The following is a 22,523-nucleotide window of genomic DNA, read 5'->3' as shown; positions in this document are numbered from 1 at the left end:
CTACATCAGATATTGTATTCAGTGGGTGTATACATAAACCGATCCCTCTCTCACATATTCTTCCACATTTTAAAGCCCCCTGTGGAAGCTTTATCTCCGAACGCAGCGATTATCCGTCATTGTGATGCGGTTACTCAGCGTTAAGGAGCCGCACTGTTTGTGTGGCGTGTGTGCGGGGGCCCCCGGTCCTCCACTTTAAGGCAACAACATATTTCCTCTCTGTTTATGACTTCATTCACCGGTGGCTTTATGAGTCCAGTGTGATTAACGGAGGGATTTCAGTGTTTCTTCCTGTGGGTCGTCGTCCATCCATGGGCGATAATTATAGCTGCGGCTGGTTGTAAATAGGAAGCCCAGCCAGGGGGTTGTCGGACCAGGAAACGGGACATCTCCAGACTTCACCTGGAAAAGGAACATAAACTATAGCCTGAGATAACAAAGATGTGTGCTGGAGCCCTGCGGCACTTCAGGGACACGTCTGTTCAGGCCGCAGTCATTTCAGACCCCAGACCAGGTGTGAGTGAAAGCTGTAGTTGGTTTTTTTCAAGACTCACACTGAAGGAACAAAGAAAAACAAGAGAAGAATGAGGAGATGCAAAAATTATTTCCAATTTGGATTCATCTGCTAATCTTTTTTTGTGTGTGTGACTTATCAATTTAATTATTTCCATAAAAGAAAAAAACCCCAAGATATTTAGTGTTGATTCAAAACAGAAAAACAACAGCAAATCCTTTCTTTTGAGAAGCTGGAAGTTGCAAAGTTTTGCCATATTTGTATAACAAAGGACTTAAGTGATGAATTGATCTGTACGAAGTGTTGCCAGTTAATTTTCACTGGCAATCACGTAATCGTTTGTGCACCAGATAAAAGCAGGCCGGCCGCAAGTGACAGCGGATGGCAGGATGTAGACACACGATGCATCGAGTAAAACGCCAGGGGGCTCGAGAAAGAGGGGAGGTTTACACTTGAGTTTAGTAAGAGGTCAGCTTGTGCATGAAAGAAGAAACCACAGGCGGGTTTACAGATGACCGTCCTTGCTAATTGACCTTTTATTTTTAATTTTTTTCATCATCAAACTCCCCGCAGGCTTAGACAGCAGGGGAGAGGACCGTAATTGCTGGGTTTTTTGTATAGATAATGTGTGTGTTCCCGTTGTTTGGACTGCTTACACAGGACTCCACATTGTTTCTTTTAATAGGAGCTCCAGGCACTCATTGAAGTATTTGTGTGTAAAAAGTAATTAAAATTACAATGGGCCAGCCAGTGTGTTGCTGGGTAGGTGGAGGGGGGGGGGGGGGCAGCAGCAGCAGCAGACGATGACTTGGCTCCACCTCACTGCCCTTGTGCTCATTCATTAGTGATGCATTGGTCCTCGCTCGGCCCTTCAGAAGCAGTACCCTCGTGGACAAAGACGGGGTCGTGTAGATTTGCCCATTATGTTAATAACTCCCCCAGATTGTACACGCTAACACCATGTAGCGACTCTTGCCACCGATGTATGGGGAGCAGACGTCGCGTCCGCTGCGTTTGGCGAGTGTGTGGACCGTGAGTGTTGTGCGTGCCAGTACTACCTAGGAGGCTGAATCGACTCTTTGACTCTCAGTGCATGTACTTGCTATTGACTGGAGTGCTTTGCTTGGCTTTGGACGCTTGTTAATTGTAATTACATGGGTTTTTTTTTTCTTCTTCTCCTCCTCTGTTACTTCTAGCTGGCAACGGGCAGATGGTGCAGATGGACTCCAGCAAGTCTGGCTTCGTGGGCTCACAAGTGGAGCTGCGCTGCATCTTCAGCAACAGCAACCCGCCGGTTAAGATCTCCCAAGTCACCTGGCAGAAGCTCCTCAACGGCACCAAGCAGAACGTGGCCATAGCCAACCCGGCCCTCGGCGTGTCCGTCCTGCCGCCCTTCAAGGAGCGCGTGAGCTTCAAGCAGGCGGCGGTCCGCCACCGCACCCCCTCGCTGGAGGACACCACCATCGTGTTCTCCAGCCTGCAGCTGTCTGACGAGGCTGCCTACATCTGCGAGTACACCACATTTCCTGCGGGAAACCGTGAGAACATGGTCAACCTCACTGTATTTGGTAAGAACTTAGTGAAATAGTGAAATGTTACAATTTTGGAGATTAAAATCTTTTTTTTTCAGATGAAATCTGCAACCGTAATTTATAAAGTAAAACTGGCAAAAAAAACAGAGCCCCCCTATATCTAAGAAGTCTAATCCAAGCTCTTTTTGGTAATATCTTTTCTTCTTTATCTAGATCGAATTTGTCTCCACGGACGCAATAGTTGCACATACAGCACAGATTTTGAATGTATTTTTGGCCCAAATATGTATGTCTGCCTTTTCAAATCAGGAAGTTACAAACTCTAAAGGCTTTCCAAGTTGTTTCGTTGATGAGAGTTATGGTCCCAAAAATGTGGCTTGCCTGTCAAAAGCATGTATCATCAGCTTCCTCCAGCATTTTATTGCTCGCCTGAAGAGAAGTCACAGGGACTTTAAACCTGTCACCTAAATTTGGTTTCTCTTCAACCTCGAGGCAGCAAAAAAAAGGAACTTTTTTCTTTCTGAATCAGATATCACAGGGTCAAACTGACATCTTCCTTTTTAGCAAAAGGCCAAACGAAAGCACTTTTACAGATCAATGTTACATTGCCACAGGCTTCCTGGTTTAGTAGGTCGAATGCCTTTGGAACACCTCAGACCAGGTGCTGTTCCTCTGTTTGCTAAAGCCGCTGCTACAATCCTGTTGTTTACCATTAAACCTCCCGGTCCTGTGATTGGGCGAACAGCACCTTCAACCATCACGGATGAGTCATTCCATTGAGGACCCTGTTGTGTATACAATGTGCAGTGTTGAAGGGTGACGTGTCGTCTAACACCGCTCCCAGATTGGCCCATGCAGTTTAAAAAAAAAAAAAATAGGAAAATAGGAAACCGCTGCAGAGAACAGTCAATAAAAATGGCAGGTGAGACGGAAATCAATAAGGCCACTTCAGATTGTGTAATTTGGCTTGAATAATGTCATCTTGTGGGGAGGGGGAAAGGAGTGCCTGAGACGTAGTTTATTGTGGACGAGAGGCAGCTTTGAAAAGGTTGCGCGCTCACTCTTAGACATCTAATTAGAAATTAAGTGTTAGTGTGTTTTCCATTAAGTCCCAGTAAGAGAAAAAAGCACTTGGCTTAAGTAGTCCCCGTTGCCAGGGCTTTCTTGTCAGCTCTGAGTCCCCATTTTGTGTCACAGAGCCTCCCGTGTCTTTTTGTAAGGCTTCCGCGGCTCAGTGAACGTTTGGAACCTGCGTGCAGATAACCAAGTGGCGGCGTTTCAAAGAGGCCTCTTCACGGCCTATCTCTTTCAGCTGTGCATTCACTCAAGCCTGCCTTTTGATGTGCTGGAAGTAGATGGCTAATTGGCAACTCATAAAGGATTCAAATTGGTTGACTGTGCATTTGGGAAAGCAAGTGGGTTGTACATCGGTGAGAGCTTTGACAGCGGCTTTGGCTTTAAGGAAGGAAAGAGGCAAAACTTTGCATAGTTTGAGGTAGAACCCTGTTTTCATCTCATCCCCTTAGTTTTATTTACCTCGAATATCTGATTAAAGGTGAAGTAGACGCTATAATCTGAGGGAAACTGAAAGAAAATACACAATATATCTGTTTAATGAGCTTTAATTACATTTAAGTAACTTGATTTGCTTCGTCCTCCCCTCTCCACAGCTCGGCCTATGACTCGTATGACCTTGACAACGCCCACGATCGTGGCCAGGGCCTCGAAACGCAAGATGACCGTTGCCACTTGCGTGTCGGCCAACGGGAAGCCCCCTAGCGTGATCAAATGGGAAACCAGGTTGAAGGGCGAAGCCACTTTCCAGGAGACGCGCAACCAAAACGGGACGGTGACGGTACGGAGCAACTACGTGGTGGTGCCGAGCCGCGAGACCCACAAGCAGAAGCTCACGTGCGTCGTGACGTACCAGGGTGAAAAGATCAAAGACAGCGTGGTGCTCAACGTGCAGTGTAAGAATCCGCTCTCTTAAATAAAGGCTTTTGCAAATACATTTGGGTATCTAGAGTTCCTACCAACCCCAAAACTGTTAAATAAGACGACCCAGTCATGTTTTTTTACATCAGAAAACATGTGATTCAACAATATATTTTTCAGACAGACTGTATGAGAAAAATATATATATTTTTTTAACTTTTAATTATGTAAACATGTTCTGGTATAAACCCAAAATACAAGTATGAACCTGAAAACTAGCATTATATGTCCCCTTTAAGTTTTGTATTTTTTTATGTTTAACTATTTTAATAAAAAAAAGCAAAATATCATGTTTGTGTTTCCTGTCGGATCACCACAGTTTACAGTAAACAAAGGTCCTCTTGCGAACGCAGCTTTTCCAGTTGAACAGAGTCAAGAGCAAAAAAGCAAATGAGCTGCTGAGTGAAACATAACCTCTGTACTGTACTGAAAGTACGTAGGAGTTGGATTGAATTCTCCCATCCACTCGTATTCCAGGTGTGTGCTAAATTACAGTTTTGTACTTAACAGCATTCGCCCCTGACTACAGTAATGTAAAAAAAAAAGCCGTAAAGTGTTAAACGTGTGGAGAAATGGTTGAAAGGTTTTTAGCAATAGCTCCACAGAGGTACAGTGAAGTGATTCAGGAGTGTTTTCTGATGATGTCGTGAAGCGATGAACTGACTCCGGTGTGCCTCCCTTGCAGACGAACCTGATGTGAAGATCGAGGGCTTTGATGGAAACTGGTACCTGAACCGTCCGAATGTTCAGCTGACCTGCAGGGCTGATGCCAACCCCCCTGTCACCATCTACCAGTGGAAACTGTGAGTCTGACTGAACCCTAACAACACCCATTAAGGCTCTGATGACAAGCCGGCATTGCTACGTGTTGTTTCTCTCACCTTAGGTTCCTGACTGGAAAAAAAAAGAAAGCGGAGGGCTTACTACAGCTGTTTTATAGAACGGCCTTGTGTAATGCAGTCTGCTCTTTTCCAACATTTGTTTCAAGTCATATATACCTAAGAAAGTAATCTGCAAAGATAAAAAAAACACACCAACTCCTTTCATCCTCTCCAGAAATGTGTCTCTGTTTATTTGTTTGTTTATGAAATGTGTAATGAAGATAAGACCTGGGCCCGAGGCAGAGCACAATGGTCCTATTACACACACCCCTATCTGCACTGACGGTCACGGATACTGGGAGATAAATGCAAACAGAACGCGCTTCGCTTTGCTTTTGGGGTTTCGCTTTTGAAGCAGGAGGACCGGCATGCAGGTAGAGAGGGGCAAGAAAGCGCCATTGTTAGTGCCGTTGTGCTCTCTGGAGGGCACAGAAGGCCAAGTCTCTGACACACGGAGGGGAGGCTTGAAGCTGATCGCTGGAGTAGGAGCCGAGGAATTAGGCCGGCATACCGCGGGGCTGACATCACTGTTTTCTTGCCTCGGAGACTCTCGCTGCAAATACATGAGCAAAAAGAGATACAAATGTGTTTTTAAGGCCTCGGGGGGAATCGCCAAATAACCCCGGGTTTGATCTGCTCTGAGTAATTGCATGAAAGTTGGTCTTGTGGAAATGATGTGGTTTGCATACAAGCACTGAGACAACTAGAATGCAAACCAGAGTGTTTGCTGTAATTTGCACTGATCGAACTCCGATGCAAAATAGAATTTTAGAAAAACAGCAAAAAGTCTGTTCGGCTCTCTGAATACAAAGCAACTTTTGTGAGCATATCACGGTTGTAAATGAAAGTATTATGCGGTAAAATTGAGAGATAAATGTGGCAATTTGTCTTGTAATTGCTCGGTGAAGGCGGGGTTGAGAAATATGTCATTGGACTTGAGTGGATGTGGATTAATAGACCATTGTGCCCTCATTGTATCTACTCTACGGGCCACTGTTGGATTTTAATGAGGCACGGGGAGGTTTTTTTTTTTCTCGTGCATAGATTTAGCTCTGAGGGCAGAAACACTGATACACACAGAGCAGCAAAAGAAAAAAAAGACAAGATAGAGAAGATTTGACCTGCTTGGTTTTTTTCCCCTTTTTTTATTAGAGGCAAAGGGAGATTTAGGGAGATAGGGGAAGATAGGGAGAGAAGAGGAGGAGGGTGAAGAGATGTGATCTAGAAAGACGAGGGCACTGTGCTGACAGATAGGAGGGGACGGCCATTGCTGCACTGAAAATGAGATGCCAAATCTGTTGTGAAGGTTCCCCTGGGCTCCACTGTGGAGGTCAGCACAAGGCTGTGACGGAAGGATCCGGAACAGGCCGGCAGGATTGCGTCACACACACACACACACACACACACACACACACACACACACACACGAGAGGTGCAGCCAAATCCAATGAATACGAATGCCTCTGATACAGATCCACATTATTCCCATAGAGAATATATTGTATAGTATCTATCTATTTCAATGAGATCATAAGTTTGTATCTTTTTTCTTTTTCTAATTCACTTGGGTTATTGTAGCAGCTGCATTCACTTTTCACACTTTTTTTGCGTGTGTTCCCCAGCATTGTGTGGAGTGTGCAGAAAGCCTTGGCATACACTACTACAATCCTTGAAAATAGAGAATCTGTGCATCTTTGATTTTTTTTTTTTTTCCTAGAGCACAAAGCCAGAGCTATTTCTCAAAATGGGTTAATGGGAAGCTGCATTACAGGACCCAGTTTGAACTTCATTGTTTGTTTTTGAAATGTTTGTTTGTAGGGCATGCTCATTTGCCGAGTCTGTTTTAAGTGCGTACCGCAGTCTTCAGTGGGCACAGGAATACTAAGTGGGGGAAGGGATTGCCGAAGAGTTGTTTATGATCACAACTCAATTACTTACGTGCTAAGATTTCAGACGTAATATTTATTTTCTCTTTCCCTGAAAAGCAACATTGGAGCTCACACATCCTCTCCCTCCACGGCGCGTTGCCAGTCGCTCAGAGATATGACATTGTGTAATATAAGAAAGCGGTATTGTCATTGCAGCATTTTGCAGCGTGATCACCTCAAATGCCACTCTAATTAGCTGGCTCAGTTATCTCTATCTGGAGAATGTAATTCTACTATTAATGTCAATCAAAGGCCAACGTAAGGAACTGTTGGTTCACTTCACCAGAAGCTGTGCATAAGACTCACAGATTGCCTGATGACCCTTTTAAGTTTTTGAGTCAGGTTTATTGCCCCTTTTAATTTAACATAAGCAGTTAGAAAATATTGCAAATGTTGTCTGTGGCGCCTCAAAGACAATGAAAGCTCACATTAAGCATTAAACATGAAAGTAAGGACACTTTCAGGCCAACTAAACAGATGGCTGATGGATTGAAGACAGCATCCTTTCACGCTACTTATTTGTTAGTTTGAAGCACAGAAACCACTCTTGATTTCTTACTTTAATGAATATTGTAATCTCTTCTAATCCGTTGCCCGTTGCCAATGTGAATTGTCTCATTAGACCTGATTATGAATAACAGTGATATTTTAAATTCAGGCCTTTAAGCACCAACAGTTTTTAAAAAAATGTCTGTGTTCAAAGCCGCCGACACACGATTGTGCAGTTTACAGTGGGACGGCGGGTTGACGGATATAGTGTCCTTGTGTCCCCGCCTCCCGTCCCCTCCACGCACACTCTCGTCTGCACGCACACGCGTCTAGCACATGCATGCACGCGAGCGGGGCGACCAGTCATCAAAGAATCTGCATCCCTCTCCAGTTTGTCAGCCTTTCATTTCGCTGCACCTCAGGCTCCACACACACACACACACACACACACACACACACACACACACACACACACACACACACACACAAACACACTCGACATTCAGATGTCTCATACAAATGCACTGGATCTGTGGTGAATCACAGCCAGCCTTTCATTTCTGCAGTAAATCAATTGGGCTTTGCAGAACTCAGCATTTGATAGAGGCTCACAAGGTAACTGATTATTGAATCGTGACATTCTGTATTGAGGGTTGTTTGCAGCTCCATTGCGAAACACGTCGCCAGGGTGGCAGAGGGAAAACAACTCGGCCATATCTCTTTCTATTACTTTTGTTCTGTGCTGCGGACGCTCTGTTGCTGAGAGAGAAAAAACAAAACAACACTGTGCTTTTGACTCTGACTTGTCCTGAAAGTTCGCGCCATAATTTGGATTAAACCACATATGGATCAGTAGTTTCTAATCGGCATTTCATGAAAGATTAATTAACAAATAGCCCGTCGCTGTGTATATGTCCCCCTGTCATCAATGAGCCTTCTTGAAAGCCTGCTTAGCGCAGCCCAAGTGCTTGGCGTGAGGCCGCTGTTGGCGTGGGACCTCATTTCGTCGTCTCCCTGCAGTGTCTTTTTGTTTTTCTGTGGCTGCAATAAATGGAGCATCACATTGTTTTTAATGGTCCCGCACACCAGCGGTCCTCAAAGTGTCTCTCCGACTGAGAGCAGGCCCGGGAGTGGAGGAAGGGAGGCCTTTGCAGCATCTTTATTGTTCAAAGAAACCGATGTCACCCCGCGCACACAGCAGCAGCAGCAGCAGCAGCAGCTCACCACGATCAGACCGGGGCGCCGCTCAATACCATCACAGTCGCGTTGGTAGCTCTACTTAAATCCATTCAGAGCAGCCGATGAAGCTGATCGAAGGGGAAGTCGACAGGAAACATCTAATTGTCATGAAATTTGATACCCCCCCCCCCCCCCGCAGCCTCCGGGCTCCGTGAAAAGCGCTCCAGATAATAGAACGGAGGGGTGCTCGTGCTCTGTGCCCTCAGAAGTGTGCTGACCTGATCAAAGTACACAAGCAAGTCTGAGCAAGCGGTGTAGAGATACAGCGGACCATGAAGACAAACACCTCGGGCGGGAGAGAGACTGGGCTCCAGTTCTCATTGACAGCCCGGCATTTTTTTTTTTTGGTGGATTCTGCATTTATCGCTTGATCAGCTGCCTCTGCTGACGGCTCCCCTGAGCTTTGAGTCCAGCCGTGTGAGCTGTGCTGTGCCGTGGGTAGAGGAAAGAAGCCCCCCCAACCCTCCCTCCCTCCTCCTACAACTGTCTGTTTTGTATCCCACATGCCAAAAAAAAAAAAAAAAAAAAAAAAAAAAAAGGCCTGTGTCCTCCGGCATCAACTATGTCTTACCTGTTTGGACCTGCTGGGATTCCCTGTCCTCACAATTTTGTTTGGACTTGATGGATGATGGCTGAAATATAGCGCTGTCAAATATTTCTGGTATTTATCTCACCCTCACACACTCGCATCCAGGTTTGTTTGGCACTAGAGACTCTATTTTTCATGCGCCTTGAATTGCTTTGCCGCTCCTGGGAGAGGGATTTCATTTATTATTTTATTTTCCTACCGTGGTCTGGTGTAATTCTGCCTTTTTTTTTATGGTGTCTGCATTATTGCCTCTCTCTTTTTCTCCATCTCTCTCTTTTACCACAGCTTGAACGGCTCCCTGCCCAGCAGCAATGTGGAGATCAAGAACAACACCTTGTTCTTCAAGGCGCCAGTGACCTACGACCTGGCCGGCACGTACGTCTGCGACGCGACCAACGGCATCGGGACTCGCACCGGCATCGTGGACGTCAACATCACAGGTAGTTCGATGAAGCCGTTCGCTTCCGTTGTCTCGTCTCTTCCGTAACTCTGGCATGGCTCGCATCAATGCAGTACCCCCCTCTTAAAGAACAACAGCTTTTGAACACAAATATCCGTACATGCGGGATTGCGGCACATTGCCTGTGTTTTCGTGACGCTGTTCCCAACTGCGCTGGATCTGTGGCTCCCTGCTGCGAATGTGTGGCAGGTTAGATGAACCCCCCCCACCCCCCCACCCCCCAAAAAAAAAAACAGCCTCTGTGTTTGTGTATCCGAGCTCCACACACACACACACACACACACACACACACTGTGAGAACACAACAGCCGCCCACTTCCACCCTGCCCCGTTACGCATGTGTGGGAGCGACACAAAGCGGGTCTATTATCGGTGCCTAAGATAACATCAAGGAAATAAGGGGGGGAGGGGGGGGGGGGGGTTTGAGGTGAGGGTACTGTATTGGTCATAGTTAGCTCGCATCATTCTCACATCTCTCCAAACGGCCCCCGTGCCTCTTCTTTGTAGCCGAGTTCATTCTATGTGTCTCTTCTGTCTTCTGGGGGGGAAAACAAAATGCTGAACAAAACTGAGTCAGTTCCCTTTTGCCTGCCACTTAATCGCTGGCACACACGCACTGCGGTTCTTCCATAGGAGACGATATTTTCCACTCAAAGACTTTGCTACAGTATATACCAGATCTGAGATTCGCTGTACGTTCTACTATTGTGGGAATCTTCTTCTATTAGTACCAGCTGTGTGTGTGTGGTATTGGGAGACTGTCACAGTTTTGCTCTGGTCGAACTGGAAAGGCTTTTTTTTTTTTTTTTCCTTTACTCTTTGTGCTGCTTGGTTTCTGGGAAGCGGGGGTGTTCTAACTCGCATTGCTTTGCATGTTGACTCATGTTGCGTCTCTGGGAACGCTGCGCTTGGTGTGAAGTGAACAGCTGTGCCTTACAGTGTGTCATTGCATTTCTTTTTTCCCTGTTTCCTCTCTCTGTGTGTTATTCTCCGCTGGTAAAAGGGGAAGGCGAGGACAAAGCCGCTGTGTTAGGGTGTGATGTCATTACCTGCCTTGTGAGAAGTTGCTTGTCCAAAGTAGGCGGGTTAGTAGTGTGATAATAGAAATCTCAAAGGAGCATGAGCAGCCCTTACTTATCAAGCAGGAAAGTGAGGAAGTAATCTAGTGTCAGGAAATCAACCATCGCCAGCTTGTATTGAGTAATTGCGTTCCAAAGAGATTGCACTGTTTTGGCATTAAGTAATGTATCCCTTTTGGAAAGGCAAAACAAAGGCACCAAAGTCATTTTCTATTTCTGCTTTTTCATTGATTGCTTAAATTAACAAACCCCATTGCCATTGTCCCCGCAGTCTTTCTGTTTATTCTCATCATTTGTCCGTATAATTTTATCGAGTCAGTGAGGTGAACAATGCGTGGTTACAATAATCTGAGCACATTCACTCTCAATTGAGTCTGAATGCAAAATTTGAATCCCAGTCTTTTTTATCCATTGTTTTCTTTAAGCCATGTAAAGGTTTGCAGGTTGTTCAGCAGCAGGTTATTAAAGGATATGTAATGATTTTATTTGAAGCTGTGAAAACAGGCCTTGGGTCTCAGCGGGAGGTAGGCTAGACGTTGCCTCCTATCGCTCTGCATGTTTTCTGTAATTAATACACTTAGTTATTTCATGTCATTCAGAGACCTAGAATTTTGCAATTAAGCGTTCACACTTTCTACTTGACAACTTGATCGTCACTTTTGCTCCAGATGAAAGAACTCCATCCTCGATTTCTGGAGATCAAGTACCGTCATGCCCACACATACAGCGAATATTAAATGTCACAAGGCACTTGGTTGTCTCTTTGTATCCTCTGAAATAAGCTGGCTGGGTGCTATTCTCTTAAATAAAGGTGCTAGCTAGAACCATACAGGGTTCTTCGGCCTTGTTTTCCACCAAGAACCCAACATAAAGGGTTTTACTATGAGAGAACCCTTCTATGTTGTAATGGTGTCACCCAGAACCCTCTCTCTGGGTTCTATCCAGAACCTTTCGACCTTCTAAGGCTACCAACAAAAATCTATCCATGGGTTTCTACTGAGAACCCTTTTTATATTCCAAGGGCTTCATAAAGAACACACTCAGGGTGTCGCAGTCAGTTTTTGGGGGTGGAGATTTTAGGGACTACCCATAACACCCTCACCACCCTAACCCTGGATTTACTTTCACTTCAGTGCCTTCTGCCATACGAACCATATCCTTAGGCGTTGAGAGGCTCCTTAAAGGACTCATGGTTCCTTACCACAGTTTTTAGCGCAGAGATTTCATGACACTAGCTCTGCTACAGCCTTTGCCAATTCAGTGGTGCAGTGGATTTTAATTCTGTCAGGCTGTTCAGTTCCATAACGCAATGAAATTAGGATGACTCCTGGTTGTCAAAGCCGAAGGTCTTCAGAGAAATCTCGAACTAAAATTTGAACTTTCATCAATCACGGTTCACAATCACAGTCTTTTAGGGCGCTTGGGCTTGGAGGACCCATGATATCAACAATCTTTGACAAACCCTTTCTTCCAAAAAAGGGTTTTTCGGATAAAAGGGGTTCTTTAATGGAACCCTCGGTCTTAAAAAGAACCCTTTCTTTAAAAAAGGGTCCTTTAGAAGCAAAAGGTTCTGGGTAGGAGCTCAGCTCTCAAGGAAGAACGCTTTTGGAAACCCTATTTCTGTTTGTAGCTGCAGGTGGTGTTATGTACTGTTAGATGGCAAAAGTCCAGATTTTCTGTTGAGGATGCACTCCCAAAGGGTCCCATGCAAGCCTTAAAAGCATGTTGCCAGTTCCCATAGTAACCGTGACAAGTTAAATGGAGAAGAGTCAGCCTCCCTTTCCTGAATCGCCCCACAGAGCCTCAGCTCCAAAATGGCGCCCAGTCAAATTGCAGAAGCTCACAAACCGCTGTAGTTGAGTGTCACACATTAGTATGGTTTGGTGCTTCGGGCTGCAGAGAGGAGTTCAGCAGCAGGCAGAAACAGGTGCAGAGCTGTCCTGCCCTTTGTGTCTCACGCGCGTCCAACATGGATACGTTACAGTGGGATCATGCCACGCTTGTGCTCTTTGCTGATGTTGTGAAATGCTAGCCTGTTCCTGTCTTAAGCAGGCCTGTCAGCATATTCTCCTGCACCGCCACGGAACATCATCGAGCTCCGAGGATATGTACAAGAGGAAGTGTGTCTGTTTGGAAGGCATTTCTGTGAAAGTACATCAGCTTGTGGTGGCCTAAGCATCGGTTATGGAGACATGAATAAAAAGACCGTCAGAGGTGAACTTGAGGCTTTTTTTTCCCCCTCTCATTCTTTCAAGTGCTCTGTGCAGCCTTGACATTGGCGCCGTGTAATGACCCGGTGGTAGAGGTAAAGAAATATGCTGATGCTTCATTAACTTCAAAGAGCATCTTTGTGCCTCCCGACAGTCTCAGACAGGCCCCGGCTGAGACGAGGCAGGTGAGAGAGCCCCGCTGCTGGCTGCTGTTCAAGGCTGCAGCACAGGCCCTCGGTAATGCTAGCTAAGTGTTCTCTGCAGAGAGGGAAGGTGACCAAGGCGACAGCTGCAGCGCGCATTGTTCACCGGTTTACAGAGCTGACCCTTTCTGGACTTGTGCTGAACGTGAAATGTCTTTCCCGTGTTAGAGGGCACATTTAAATGGTTTTGGATTGAGAGGCAGTCCGGAGAGTTCTGTGTTTCTTGAGTCAATAACGCTGGCCTTTTATAGACAGCAGTAAGCTGCACTCGAGCGCTGACAATCCCGCGTCGTTCTATCACTATGAAGACCTAGATGTATCGGAATGCACTGCTGCTAGTTGCATTATGCATGGGTTTGGTAGTAGCGTGTTTTGTTTTCATTTTGAAGTTCAGCTTTAGATTGACACAGCAATATACACCTGCCAGAGAGACCGACCCGCTTCCCAGTGTCAGGAAGATAAAATATCCGTGACAACTCGTTTGTATCACAGAAAAAAAAAGAAGCTATTTTCTCACACTGGGAAGCAACACTGATGGAGCACTTAAGGAAGGCACATTTTAATCAAGGCCCTCAGTTTTGCATGCACAGATTTGTGGGAGCTGCGTAACTGTCACCTCGGCAGATAGCGGGGGCCACGGGGCACCTTGTTTCAATTAGTTTGGGGGATGGTGTTTGCCGCGGAGATGGCATCGACTACGGTAAGTCACATGGGCCGAGACGGCTTTCTCCAAGGACATGTGTTCTGCAGATATGGTGTCGCTTGTCAGAATCTAATGAACCACTCTCCTGTTTTAATCAATCCTCAGTCTCGGGAAAAAAAGAAAAGAGAGGTGAAAGAGGAAGTCTGAGGGAAAAAAAGAAGAAAGAGAAGAGGGAGAAGGAGGAGGAGGTATCTATGGCGAGAGAGCCTTATGTGATGGGCGTCTTTCTGGCGAACACCTCTCTCATTCACATTCAGTTCAGAAATCTCCTGAGGGAAAGTTGACAAGTCGTCAGATCTGATTAATCAGTGGATTATTAGCAGGCATCGGAGGCCATGTAAAAAAAAAATTAAATCTAGACAATTAAGCAGCCTCGCAATTAAAAGTTTTTTTGACGATACGTTCTCTTTAACCCAGCTTTTAACCGTCAGTCGAAACGGTGAAATATTGCAGCTGAGGAGGCCTCAAAGACCCTCCCCAACTTAAGGGAGTAAAAATCTCTTTCATTAAGATAATCAGCTTTTCCACCATCACGCTCAAAACCAATCGATGCTGCCATCTTAAATTTCTTTCCAGCGCGTAATAAGACGTGATGAATGGCCATTTTGTCAGAATGGCCTTACAATTATGTCATTATCACTCCTGAGAAAGGACATGTGTGTGTGTGTGTGTGTGTGTGTGTGTGTGTGTGTGTGTGTGTGTGTGTTTTCTCTCTCAACAGAACACAGTTATGTGCCTTGTGTGGACATTTCCTTCAGTGAAACGGCACATTCACCAACTGAACAAATTTGTTTACACACTTCAATAATCTTTTCAGCTTGATTCGATATTTTTTAACCTTGACTCCCCCCCCCCCCCCACACACACACACACACACACACACACACACAACGCTAATCTTTGTGCAATGGAGATGGGGGCCCGCACCGAGTGAAAGACAATGCATAATTCCCTCCGCATTAGCGGGATCAGCTGTGAAGGATAATATCGGAGTAGCTCAGGGTCAGGCCAGTGTGCGAACCCTTTTTCTTCTTCTTCGGTGAATCCACTCGCGTCGGCGCCAACTTTAATCGCCGTTCGTCGCAGCTGAGGCACCGAGTTGCTTCAGAGAGCCGAGGTGAAGTCTGCTTTGCTACGGGGCTCCACCACTCGGGTTAAACTGGATGGAGTGAGAGCGTTCTCATCAATTTAGCAAGGAAGCGCGAGGATGGATCCTTCTGTGAGCGCGGGCGACCGGCGCCGACATCTGTTCACGCTCGCCTGAACAAGCAATAGTTCGCTCCCGTGTGAGCAAATGAAGTTGATAGAGAAGAGGGGGGGGGGGGGGGGGGGTATCTTACCTGCACTGTGAAAATGAGATGAATAAAACATAGGCAGTCCAATGGAAATATAAATAAATAAAGGTATCCATGTGACCAAAGGGGATGCTTCAGTGGGTCTGATTTATTTATTTATTTATTGTTGTTGGGGGGGGGACTTAGTTGAAGAGGTAAAGTGGATTCCAGAAATGGGCTCCCAGGAAAACAGAAGCTGGGAGCGGTGCGGTGGCAGGGAGAGAGAGGGGGGGGGGGGGGCAGGATTCTGTTTACATGACTCTGTGTAACAGCCGGTGTCAACTCCTGGTGTTCACTGCTTGTCACTTCTTCCTCTGTCCTCCAAAAGTCTCGTGTTACGATGACGAGCAAAGACAAGTGAGACACGCTGCTGGCGAGAGGGGCTGACGCTCTTTAAAAAAAAAAAAGTATCAACCTGGACTTTTTCACTGTTTATTCACCACTTGAAATTTAGTTTGGCTCCACATGTGCAATGCAAACAAAATGAGGCCATCGCCTAGAACATTAGCCGTGTCTATATAATGATTCCGAATGCTTGCCGCCAGGTTGGCAGGAAAGCAGCAGCGAGTTGTTGGCAGCGGCAGAGGGAGCTTTTCTCAGCATAAATTAAAATTACAGGATATGTTACTCTGAGATGACATTAGATGTTATATATTGTTTGGAAAAGAAAACGTTTTGCGACTTCAGCTGGCTGTATAACACACATTATAGATTTGAATTAAATTTCTGTAGCTACAATTAGATATTTATTAGACATTTATTGGCCTCGTTGGTCTTCATTTTACAAGATACTGTTTCTAAAAACAACTGGTTTTCCTCTCTTTTCCAAAGAAGTGACGTAGATGGTTTGAGGATTAGCCCGCCCTGTCAAATTAAACCTGCTCTGACTGCTCAACTTACATTACATTACATTACAGTCATTTAGCAGACGCTTTTATCCAAAGCGACTTACAATAAGTGCATTCAACATTGGTATTCAAAAGAACTACTAGTCACCAGAAGTCATAAGTACATTTCCTTTTCCAAACAAGCATCTAAGAGCATGAAGCAGAGCATAACTCAGAGCCAAAGTACAGTGCAGAAACAAGAAAAACAGTTAGTGCTATAAGTAATACGAATACAATAAGTGCAACAAGCTAGTATGAAAGCAATAAGTGCTAAGTGGAAGGCTCAGGGTAGCACTTCCTGAAGAGGTGGGTTTTCAGCCTGATGAAAGATGGGCAGCGACTCTGCTGTCCTGACGTCAGTGGGAAGTTCATTCCACCACTGTGGGGCCAGGACAGAAAACAGCCGTGACCGGGTCGATCGGCCGCCAGGACCTCTGAGCGACGGGGCGACCAATCGCCCCGAGGCAGCAGAGCGAAGTGGTTGGGCGGGGGTGTAGGGCTTGACCATGGCCTGGAGATAGGAAGGAGCTGTTCCTTTCACTGCCCTGTAGGCTAGCACCAGAGTCTTAGACTGGATGCGAGCTCTTACAGGTAGCCAGTGTAGAGAACGGAGAAAGGAAGTTGTGTGGGAGAACTTGGGGCGATTGAACACCAGGCGAGCTGCAGCTTTCTGGACAAGCTCCAGAGGTCTGATGGCCGACGCCGGGGCTCCGGCGAGTAGAGAGTTGCAGTAGTCCAGGCGGGAGATGACAAGAGCCTGGATGAGAACCTGCGCCGTCTCGTCAGTCAGGAAGGGACGAATCCTCCTGATGTTGTAGAGCAGGAATCTGCTTACAACGACACTTACGATTGGTTCCTCATTGTCTAAATGTATCACATTAAAGACGTGATGGTACCATTTCACAGGACTTGAACAGAGACTTTGTGGCTGTTGCGGCAAAAAAAAAAAATGTTCAACTACAAATTCTTACACTGCGGCAGCCGAACCCCCAAAACGTTCCCAAACTGTCCGTGGCGGCTTTAAAAACAAAACAAAAAAAGCGTCAAACTGTAAAGAACAGTAGGTGTTGATGGCACGACTCATTGTTATCAGGTGAGAAACAGACGCCCACTCCATCACTGCGAGGGTCCGTCGTTTTCTTCTCTCAGCGGAATTGCTCCGTGCGATAAAACGTGCGAGACGGGAGCACCCTTGAATGAAACGAGTGCCCGCGCCATACGTTGCTGACATCTAACAGCGGCGCCGCTCCACGCAGCCATTTGTCTCCTTTCTCTCCTCTTGACAGAGACAAGAGACATTATGATGTCAGCTTTGCAGTGGCTCCCCCAGCAATGTGAAATTTGTTTGTCTTCGCCTGTCACGCTGGAGTCTGTCTCAATCTGCGCGTTATACCACATTTTGCAGTGTCGCCGTCTCACATCGCCGCCTGCATTATTCATAGATCCAAAGGCCACGTATATATATATATATATATATATATATATATATATATATATATATATCATGTGTATATTGTGTTTATCATTTGCAGCGCTCACTCAAAGTAGAAGCGTGCTCGCAGGGCGGGTTGGGGAGCTCATTCGGTGTCGTGCCCCCTCCCCCCCGGTTGCTTCTCGTCGCCCTTGAGCTTCTCAATCAGGCGTCTACAAACCCCGGAAGGATTCGGGTCTGCGGGCTGATGGAGGGACTCTCTAGCCCCCCCCCCCCCCCACACCCCACACCCCATCTCCCGTCCTCACTACAGGAGGGTCCGCTCCATGCTCTGATCCTGCCAAGAATACACCTCATTATCCAAATGAGACATTAGCATGAGCCGCTCCTTTGCTTGCGCACCGTAGGCCGCCCCATAAAGCCTCTGCTGCGCTGTGCTGTGCCCAGGAGAGCACTGAGGGGGGAGAGACATTGTGGCTGCATTTCGCATAAAATGCGGGGAGGAGGAGGAGGATGCTCACTGTGTAAAGGGGACTTTTTAAATTTTTTTTATTTGGAGGAGACATATTCCGGCTGCGGGAGCGAAATGGAAATGTCACCAGGGGAGGGCATGTGAGAGCGGTGCAGCCGAGATCGCGGTGATTTATCTCAACGTTTGTTTCTGCACGGCTTGCTGTTTCGGATCTCCGGAGGATATGCAGAGGAGAGGGATGTGGCGGACAGATGGAGCAGGGGTGGGTGGGGTGGGGTTTGGCTGAGCCCCCTTCGGCCCATCTCCGCTCCCCCGTCCTCCTTCCTCCTCCTTCCTCCTCCTCTTCGCTCTCCACCCAGTGTGGTGTTGGATCTGTCACGCCTCCCTGAGAGCCTGATGAAGTAGGTCAGACGCTGTCCCAGGGTCTGACCACTGGCTCCAGAGTGCTGTGTGGTGATTCACTCATTACACACACACACACACACACACACACACACAGCTCCAAAATAACAACAAGGAGGAAATGAGGAAAGGACAGGGGAGAAGCTGAAGGTGGGATGGCGCGGTCAACAAACATTGCCGCCACCACTCCTTCCCTTGCTTAACGCCTTCCAAACGTGGCGATTAGTTTGCTGCGTGTCCGCTGACCCAATACGTCTTCCTTACAGCGCTTCCACTTAGCGCTGCGGCCCCATGCGGGCTACCAGGGAAATGTAGGGATGCATTAATAATGGTACCTCATGTGCAAACATGATTCTTAAAAGAGCATTGGTGTTTAGATGCCGGTGTAAATATTCATTGCTCATTAAAGGCGTATTAAGAGTGATTATCACAACCCGCGTAGCACAAAATGAGCATATTACATCAACAAGGGCACACAACACGCTTTCCCCAAGTCTTTTGGAACACAACTAGTTTCCAGCGCTGAACAACATTGATGTGGTCCAATTTGTCATCTTAGTCGCGCTTCTTGTTGTGGAGACTTTTATTGTTTATTTCAACTATGAACCGCCCCAAACGGAACTCAGAGACTGTAAAGGTCGGGGGAATCCTCGGTCACCAGCTGGAGAAAAGAGTCGGGGACGACATGCTGCTTCTGCTCCGGAGAGACGGACACACTCGGCCCGTCGATGTTGATCGGACGGGTCGATGTTGATCGGACTGGGTCAATCCTGCGAGTCTTGAGACGGATGAAGTCTTGTGGTCTCACCCGTTTTTATTTGTTTATTATACCAGGGAAATTGAATTTGAATTACCAAGGTTGTAAATGCGGCCTGATTGTGTATGTGTGTGTGTGTGTGTGTGTGTGTGTGTGGCATTTACCTACACGTGAGGAAAGCTCGAGCCTCTGTACAGTCAGTGATAGCGGCAAGGGAATCCGTTGACGAAACGGAGAAGAAAGCGGTAGATATTCGGGAGGCGAGTGGTGAAGAAAGGCTTCGCCTCGGCTCCCCGGCAGCATATTAAATTCCCGTCAGTGATGAGCTTTCATTCGTTGTGGCAGCATTACATTTCCATGACTTCACGACCACTGGCACATTCAGACAGGGGGAGTAATGAGGATCGTTGGAATCACTGAACTAATGCGTCTTTCCCGATTTCCCCCCCCCCCCCCCCCCTCCCACCCTCACCCATTCATTATGCCATTCTCTGTTTGCCGTTGTCACTCCCCCAAAGCCTCTCAAGGGCCCTCGCTCCATCTTCTTTCATTTTCTTTTCATTTTCTCTCCCCTTCCTTGTTGCCACTCCTCAAACTCTGAGTAGCCCTCTGTTTTCTTTTCATCCTCTGTTGTCTGCAGCTTGTTCCTCATTTAGTCACATTAAAACACCACTCCCCGTACCGCTCTTTGAAATCCCTTCTCATTTTCCCAGCCGCTGTCATAACACTTTGTCCGAGTGATTGCGCTAAGGCTCAGGAATGTTTGTACCTGCCTCTCTCCTTCTCTTTGTCGTGTGCAGACATGACTGGAGCACACCCAGAGACGGTACCTGCAGGACAGACTTGTGATACAGTTTCTCTACCTTATTTGTGTTTTTGTTTTATTTAAAGCCCCTCTCTGCTTCAGACGTTCCTCTCCTTCAGTCTTTGAACGTTTGCTGCTGCTGGTTGTTTTTTACTGTCGCTTACACTGAAATACAAAAAAAAAAAAGAAATGCTCAGAACGTGTGTGTTGTTTTTCTGAAGCCACAAATCTGGCACTCGCCTGATGTGTCGTTCCCACAAAAAGGTGTCAGGCTTTTTTTTTTTTTTTTTGTACTCTTGTGTGCCACATTTGTTTACCGTTTGTTTTTCTTAAAGACCCACTCCTGTTAAACGCAAACGAGAACACTCATTGAGTTGTAGAACGTTCGGGAGGTAGTAAATCATCCACTCGATCGAGTCAAAATGTGAACATTTCAAAACAGTGTGATTAATGCGAAACAAAACGGCGTTGAGTTTGCAGCGTTCAAATAGCTGCGGTATTTCACGGTATCCGCTGCCTGTGTAAATCTATCACGCCTTTGCTTTGAATTATAGCCTTTCACAGCACATCTTGGCACCTATTAATCTCAATAGTTCATTTTAGTTGTTGCAACTCAAGGTTATTCAGCTATCTGCATATTTCCAGCGTGGCGTTAATAGACGCTGCCTTTTGTTTGCCCGGAACAGTATCAGGGCTGTTGTGCTGCTTTGAGGTCTTTTTTATCTATCTGTTGGCAGGTGTTGCCGGTAGCGACGGCGCGCGCTGGTGGAACGCCTCCTCCCTCCCCCGTGCTGTCAAACGCCCCTGCACAACCCGACCATTTCAAAAAATGTGTCTTATTATTAGTGTTTCTGTTAATGTGATTAGTTTGCACCATGGCCACTCTAATTTCACATACTCGCATTCACAGAGTACAAGGAGGAGACAAAAGCCGCCGCGCTGGAGAGATCGCTCCCCGTTCTTGTTATCTCTGTGTGTGTGTGTGTGTGTGTGTGTGTGTGTGTGTGTGTGTGTGTGTGTGTGTGTGTGTGTGTGTTTGTGTGTGTGTGCATGTGCATGAAGGCCAGTGAGCTGAATGGGAGGGTGGTGCGTTGATGTGACCTTGCGGGGGGGTGAGCGCGGGAGTAGAACTGTGGCGGGTAACGGCGCGAGAGCGGAACACTCCTCTTCGCAAATGCACGCCTCTTTGGGTTTCAAAATAAAAGCAGCGTGTTCCTCTGGAGTGATCCGATGGGCGTCTTATGGCGTCTTTGCGCTTCTTATTCTGCTTTTAAAGTAGCGCGGAGGTAGAGCCGCCCTGAACACATCGATGCTCCTCCCTTCCATCCCTCCAGTTAAACGTCTTAAAAACACCTTCATAAAATTCGTCCTTTTCGCCGTATGTCAGCTCCCTCTGAGGTGGAGGTGCCGGCCAAAGAGCCACAAAAATACCTGAATCTTTACAACTGCTTTCATGTTTGCAGTTTTTATGAACCATAACACGGTCTTCAATCGTTAACGCTCACATTCTTTAAATATGGGTGTCAAGAGGTGGTGTCACCTGATCCCTTACAGAAAAACGGAGGTTGATGGAGAGCGCCTTTGAAAGCTCGCCGCATGTTCTTTTACCGCCACTCGTTCTGTAGTTTTAATGCTCTGGCCTTCTCTCTAAGTGGTAAATATCGAGTCTTGGCAACCTCAGAAAATGCAAGGCAAAGGGCCGCCTAATTAAGATTGAGTAAGGGGACCGATGTGAGGGAAGACGCATCCTAGCAGAGGAAGGAAGTTAATGGTAGAGGAGAGGATTACAGCAGGACGTTTTTCCCTTTTTCTCTCTCCACTTCCCTCAATCCTCTTCGTTGGGAGGATGCGTTTTCTCGAGGCCGGGGGTGACCTGGCTGTGCTCTCTCATTCATGTGTGTAATGAAGGCCTGTGTCTGAATAATCCCATTAGGTGTTCAGATTAAAACCTGAGCTGATATTTGAGACTGTGCCCGGCACCGCTTTAGAAATTGGAGAGCTTTGCTGCCTGGGTCCTGGGAGAGCGGGCGAGGAGGAAGAGCAGCTGAGGAGAGCGGACTGTGTTTGGGAGGTCGCTGCTTTGGACTGATAGAGTGCCATTGTAATTAAAGGAGAGGGGAAGGCTTCGGCGGCTCCTCTGCCGAGCCCAATACCTTCCTTTTTCTGCAGGTTATGCAGAGATTTATCGTTTCCACTGAAATAGGGAAAAAAACCTGTTCTAATTGAGTGTAATGTTTTTGATTCAACTGTGTAGGGCAATAATTAAAAAAAATAATTTTCTGCTCATGTGGGATGTTTTTGCAAAGAGAATTTAATATCTCCTCGGAACGTTTCAGATTGCTTAAGATAAACCTTCATTTTGGCTTGACTCTGATTAGTCTCCACTCTCAGACAATCTCCCAATCCAAATTAACCCTAATCGTGTACGTGGAATACAATAGTAACCCATAAACGGTGTTAAATGTGTTACATTTAAGGTGTTCAATAAATCTAACCGATTCGCTCAGATCCTGACTGATATTCCCTCTGAGAAGACAGCTGATGGGCAGCGTTAAGATCTACGCTCGCTAGATTGTGACGTGTCATAATCAAACGGTCATAACTCAGTACAG

At 46.5% G+C, this 22,523-nt stretch overlaps 1 protein-coding gene across 1 annotated transcript in view; it reads left to right on the top strand.

Annotated features, from left to right (window-relative positions):
- nectin1b (nectin cell adhesion molecule 1b) overlaps window positions 1-22,523 on the top strand; it is an 81,489-nt gene that overhangs the window by 50,648 nt on the left and 8,318 nt on the right. The window contains exons 2-5 of the mRNA XM_068713950.1: window positions 1,711-2,082; window positions 3,717-4,016; window positions 4,727-4,844; window positions 9,453-9,607. Of these exons, the coding sequence (XP_068570051.1) occupies window positions 1,711-2,082; window positions 3,717-4,016; window positions 4,727-4,844; window positions 9,453-9,607 (945 nt within the window). The remainder of the gene's footprint in view (window positions 1-1,710; window positions 2,083-3,716; window positions 4,017-4,726; window positions 4,845-9,452; window positions 9,608-22,523) is intronic.

This window comes from Cebidichthys violaceus, unplaced genomic scaffold (genome assembly GCF_023349555.1).
Source record: "Cebidichthys violaceus isolate CVI_PGR_0920_01 unplaced genomic scaffold, fCebVio1.0.p SCAF_1, whole genome shotgun sequence".
NCBI classification, from domain to species: Eukaryota; Metazoa; Chordata; class Actinopteri; order Perciformes; family Stichaeidae; genus Cebidichthys; species Cebidichthys violaceus.
Note: the sequence above shows the minus strand (reverse complement) of the source record. Positions and strands in the feature narration are given on the sequence as shown.